At 38.0% G+C, this 6,000-nt stretch overlaps 1 protein-coding gene across 10 annotated transcripts in view; it reads right to left on the minus strand.

Moving 5' to 3' along the window:
- The window catches only part of cdk11b (cyclin dependent kinase 11B), a 41,511-nt gene that overhangs the window by 9,125 nt on the left and 26,386 nt on the right, over positions 1–6,000 (minus strand). For all 10 annotated transcript variants that reach the window (XM_079637020.1, XM_079637019.1, XM_079637016.1 and 7 more), the window contains exons 15-17: positions 4,995–5,116; positions 3,554–3,661; positions 2,594–2,710 (exon numbers count right to left, since the gene is read on the minus strand). In XM_079637020.1, the coding sequence (XP_079493146.1) occupies positions 2,594–2,710; positions 3,554–3,661; positions 4,995–5,116 (347 nt within the window). The remainder of the gene's footprint in view (positions 1–2,593; positions 2,711–3,553; positions 3,662–4,994; positions 5,117–6,000) is intronic.

A 6,000-nucleotide genomic window follows, 5' to 3' on the forward strand; every position in this document is an offset into this window, starting at 1 on the left:
AGCAGAAAAACGTATCGGGTTATGCTCATAATAAATAAATGAAACAGCCAATAATCAGCCGGTATAATGGCCGTGGGGATATAACGGTCCCCGCTAGTCTTCATTGACATTACCAAGCATTATCCAGCTAAACTCATTACTTCAACTCTAATTACTTCACTCTTGGGATCAAGCATTTAAAAACGTGCCAAAAATATTGCACCGTCTGGGCACCCGTTCAAATCCCATTTTGGGCAGCACTAATCCTAATCCGGGATACTGTACAACACAGTCTTTACAATGAGATTCAGCAGTTTTGAGTTTGCAGCTTAAATTATGATTAGGGAAGCACCGATATGAAAATTTTGGGAGATACGGATAATTGTTTATATTTGAAAGCCGATAACCGATATACTGGCCGATAAATCTGAATCCACATTTATATCATTTTTGAGAGCCTGATTACAAAATCAAAAGTCTCACCAGTAAAAGCCACGTCTCAAGCACAGTTACAATGTTCTCATGATAAGCAATGAAACTGCATTTCCCTTTTTTGAAGTGATTTAGAGATGCACCGATTGATCGGCTGGTGACCGGAATTGGCAGATTTTCACGTGATCGGTCATGACCGGCCGGTCAGTCTGACATATGCTGATTTTATGCCGGTCAAATGCACTCGGGCGCCGCATGAGCAGTGCGTATTTTTTCTGCCTGCGTGTTAATCAATAAGTGTTCACACCGCAACAGGAGCGTCGAGCAGGAGCCGCGCGTGAAGCGGGTGTTTCGGCGGCGAGTCTATTTCTGCTGCTCACGCTCAATTAAAGTGAAAGCACACTTTTGATGGACAAAATAAACATGATTTCACACAAAAAGTGCCCAAAATGCACAGAATTTGCATGTCTAGTGTGTTTTAAGAAGAACTGGAGTAGGCTATGGCAGAAAAGCAAATGAAGACTCATAAATATTTATAGGAAATGTACACATTTAAACTTGTTTGTATTATTCAGTTTGGGTAAAAGTATATGGTGTTTTATATATATATATATATATATATATATATATATATATATATATATATATAGAAAAAATATAGAAAAAGTAGTGTGTGCTGTAAAGTGGTTAGAAAAAATGGGAATCGGCTAAAATCGATATCGGCAGGTCAAACTCACTGAAAAATCAAAAATCGGCCTAGAAAATTGTAACCGGTGCATCTCTAGATTCCAATCATATTTCAAGCAATTCAAAAGCATCAATGTTGAACATCTGAAGTGTCTCAGCTGGAGGAAATAATACATTGATCGGGTAAATTTTATATATCGGCCAAATTTTCTGATCAGGCCGGTAAAGATAACATATATCAGCCGATACCGATATGGTGGCCGATTAGGTGTGTAACGGTACATGTATTCGTACCAGACCGTTTCGGTACAGGACTTTCGGTACGGTGCACATGTGCACCGAATGCAATCATTCACGTAAATTAGGCTAGTTTTGTGTGCGGAACATGCGTCAATTCCGAGTTTCCACACGAACATATTAAGTGTCGGAAGTCTCCGCGTTGCACTGATTAAATCTGATGAATCGTTTTTGTGATTCAAATACATGATGTAAAATATTACCATAACATCTGTCTTCCTGTGTGCGGAAATTTGTTTATGTTGCTGTGACAACGAAACACGTGCAAGCGCGCCTGTGTTATGAGCGCTGATGCGCTCATCTGTGGACATTTCCGAATGCCTTTCTGTTAAAAGCGGGCTTTCCAAACAAACAAACGTACATGTGTCATTAGTATGAGAAAATGTATGCATCACCTCATACACGGCACGCTCGCTTTAGCCCAGCCTCTCGCTAGCTAGCGTCATGGCCAATATTGGTTTGAGAGTATTTTATTTAGTGGAGAACTTTGCAGCAGTATTTTATTTCTTATTCTTTTTTATTTTATATATTTTTTATTTATTAGTCTAACGTTATATTTTATTAAAAAGTGTGTTTAAAAAAAGTGTAAACAAATTGTTAAAAAAAGTTTATAATAAACAACCAGCAGTTTGTTTTGCATTTCTTTACCTTACTGTACCGAAAATGAACCGAACCGTGACTTTAAAACCGAGGTACGTACCGAACCGTGATTTTGGCGTACCGTTACACCCCTATGGCCGATATATCGTGCATCCCTAATTATGATGTAAAAATAAGTGTTTATTTATTACGATTAATCTGTATATATCTGCATTATTGCGGCCACCAAGTGCTTTTAATATAGTCATCAGCCACTGGTGGTTTGTCTGCACACAAATATCTCGCCTGGTCCCTCTAACAAACTATAAAAAAAATAATAATACATGCACATGATTATCAGCAACATTATATATAGTTTGAATGTCCTCAGCAACTACAGATAAACACTTTTTTTTTTTTGTGGCAATGTGTCTATTTATGTGTACAAACGTCTGTGTGGTGTGTGCATGTCATGCGTGTTGAATGTTGCTATTGTACAGTCTGTGAAAACACATTTCCTCTATCGAGGACAATAAGAATGAATATGAATATCAACACTAATGAGTATATTGTCACTGGTTTAATAAACTGAAGACATTCAGGATGTGATGAAACATACCTTGAAAATCTTGTTAATTTGATCGATCTCGGATTTGCCAGGGAACAAAGGCTTCTGCGTGAGCAGCTCCCCGAATATACAGCCGACCGACCACATGTCCACGGCGGTGGAGTACTCCTGCCGGAGGAACACCAGGAATATACACAAGCATGCATGTGTGTTTATATATACAAAATAATTTGTTTACACATATATTATGCAAACACAGACTTTTATTTTGGATGCGATTAATCGTTGTACAGCACTAAAAAAACGATACATTTGACATTTACAAAAAAATATTCATTTATATTTAATATAATTTTTTCATAATTTCATAATATTTATTACTATTTACTTCTGATTGAAAATATATATACTAAATAGCAAATCTGATTGTTTATATCTTTTCAAAATGCAAACTGTATAAGGCATAAAAATATTAGGATATTATTAACATCATGATTTCATGTAAAGCTGTTAAAACAATGTGTATACAAATAAATTTGACTTGAGGATTTGTCTTCAGGATTATGGGTAGTGGAGTATTTAAAGGCGTTATATGTATTAATCACTTTTCTTATTGTCAATATGTGAACAGCTTTTAACGAGACTTTAGTTAATCTATGAAAGGCTGTAGACTGACTTCTATGTGACGACTCGGGGGGGGTTCTGTCGAAGAAATGAAAACGCTGTGACGTCACGTGCACTCCCGACAAGGCTTTCCAGATCTTACACATAGCCCCTTTAAACAAGATTTCTGTAGCTCTGCAGGAGCATAGGTCATCACTCCTGTAAAGGCTCATGGCAGGTCGCTCTTAAAGGCTTATATATTTTAGTTTACAGCGAAAAAAATTTGGTTGGATCCCAATTCTTGCTCTCTGTACACACATTAAATAGTATTTAGTGGTTATTTTTTTTGGCGTCCTGATCTCTGGCTCTGTCCTGCAGGTGTGTGTGTGTGTGATGTCATGGACTGACCTTTGCCCCCAGCAGCAGGTCAGGTGACCGGTACCACAGCGTGACCACCACCGGTGTGTAGGGCTTGAGCGGAGAGCCGTACTCTCGGGCCAAACCAAAGTCTCCAATCTACAAAACACGTTCACATCTTAGATAATATTCTAGATAACACATTAATATTAATAGCATTAAAGGGATAATTCACCCAAAAAGACACATATATATATGCAAACAAGTGATGATGTGTGACGAGCAGGGCTGGGCACTGACACAAGTTTCACAAGCTTGCGATTCGATTAAATTCCAATCTCGATTCGATACAGATTCATTTGGATGCAGACCGCCATTCGTAAGTGTGGGATCGGTACTTTTTTTCCGTAAAATCTTTCTATTCCAGATTAATGCTGTTCGTTTGAACTTTCTATTCATCAAAGAATCCTAAAAATATTGTACACAACTGTTTCCAACACTGATAATAATCATAAATGTGTCTTGAGCATCAGATCATCATATTACACTGATTTCTGGAGGATCATGTGACACTGAAGACTGGAGTAATGAAGACTTTGATCACAGGAATAAATTACACTTTACTATATATTCACATAGAGAACTGCTGACTTACATTATAATAATATTTCCCAATTTTACAGATTTTATTGTATTTTTAATCAAATAAATGCAGCCTTGGTGAACAGAAGAGACTTCTTTTAAAAACATGAATAATCTTACCGATGCCAAACTTTTGAACGGTTCAACAGTGATCTGTGTGTCATTATTGGATGGCAGGAGCTAGATAGTGTGTAGTGAAGTTTAGTTACCGCATCAACTGAAAGCAGCGCTGACTAGAAGATCGAACTTGGGATTTAAGAATCAAACAAAAAATGGTATATTTTTAGCCCAGAATGAATCCAGCTGATATGCTCATAGCCAACTGAACCTTTCTCTACCTTATTATGAAAACGCATTATTTCTTATAGGAAAAGCTCATTAAAGGTTGTGTAGGTAAGAATTGTCTAAAGAACTTTTTTTCAAATTGGCTTAAACTGTCTTTATATACCAATGCATAATTAAAATGTAAGTACTTTGAAAAAGAGAGTATAAAGATTGAGTGACTATAGTGTATTTAATCTTCAAAAAACACAGCTCATTAATTCCTACCGGGACGAAACAAGTGATTGGCTTGCGCGACTGTCACTCTCCGTCGCCATGACTACCGCCGCAGTCGCGCACCTGTTTTTAGGTGGGAGTGAATGGAATTAATGAGCTGTGTTTATTGAAGATTAAATACACTAGAGTCACTCAGTTTTTTTATACTCTCTATTTCAGAGTACTTGCATTTTAATTATGTATTGGTATATAAAGACAGTTTAAACAAATTTGAATAAAAGTTTTTTTAGACAATTCTGACCTACCCAACCTTTAATCTGAATAAAACAATGAATAAAAACTAGTTTGTGACCTTTAGGATGCCCTTGTGGCTGAGCAGCAGGTTTGAGGTCTTCAGGTCCCGGTGGAGGATCCAGTTATCATGCAGATGCCGGACGCCCCTCAACAGCTGGATCATCAGGGTCTTGACCTCGCCTCGACACACACAGACAACACAAGTCAACCTCCTCATCGACACACACACAACACAAGTCAACCTCCTCATCGACACACACACAACACAAGTCAACCTCCTCATCGTGTCACTACAACATCATCAATTACTAAGGTTAGTGCTGGGCGGTATCACCAAAAATTTACATCACAGTATTTTTCAAAATTATACGGGTTTCACGGCGGTATTGTTTTTCCCAGCATGACTGGGTATGAACCACATTTTCTACTGAGTGAGAGGAAATACTGCCATAGATTGACTTAAAAAGCCCTATTTTACTGTCATGAGTGAATAATGTAGAAATATCCCACACTAGTATTAAAGGTACAATATGTAAGAATTTTGTAATAAAATATCCCAAAATCCCTTGCACAGTGAGATATATTTCCTGCAGTTGTGTACTTACAACATCCCAAAAGTCTCCAAAGATTTTTTATTTCAGAGAAATTCAAATTTTAAATAATGGCCCGTCCCGGAAAAAAATGTCGCCTGTCAGTGACGCAATATCCGCGCTATCCTCGGTTTCCGCTCGCACTGCCATAGCCATGACGTAACCATGGCGACAGACGTGGACAACTGCGTAGTGCGTAACGTGTAGCGGCACGCTGTTCTTGTTTCGTTCACACATTATGGACCATGGCAAGCAGACTTTGGGACAAAAGGAGAACTAAAATGAGGCTCAATATCGTCGTGGCGTTTTCGAGATGCCGAGAGCTAGCGTCCGCGACTAACTTGGACTCGACACGAGTCTCCACTTGACAGCGACACCGCTCTTGAACACACTTTATTAGACAGGTGAGCAGATTTACATAAAACAAATCAATGTTATATAGCTCAACATGATGAAATGTTAGAATATGATTCT

The sequence above is a fragment of the Phoxinus phoxinus genome (genome assembly GCF_949152265.1).
Source record: "Phoxinus phoxinus genome assembly, chromosome: 15".
Classification (NCBI taxonomy): domain Eukaryota; kingdom Metazoa; phylum Chordata; class Actinopteri; order Cypriniformes; family Leuciscidae; genus Phoxinus; species Phoxinus phoxinus.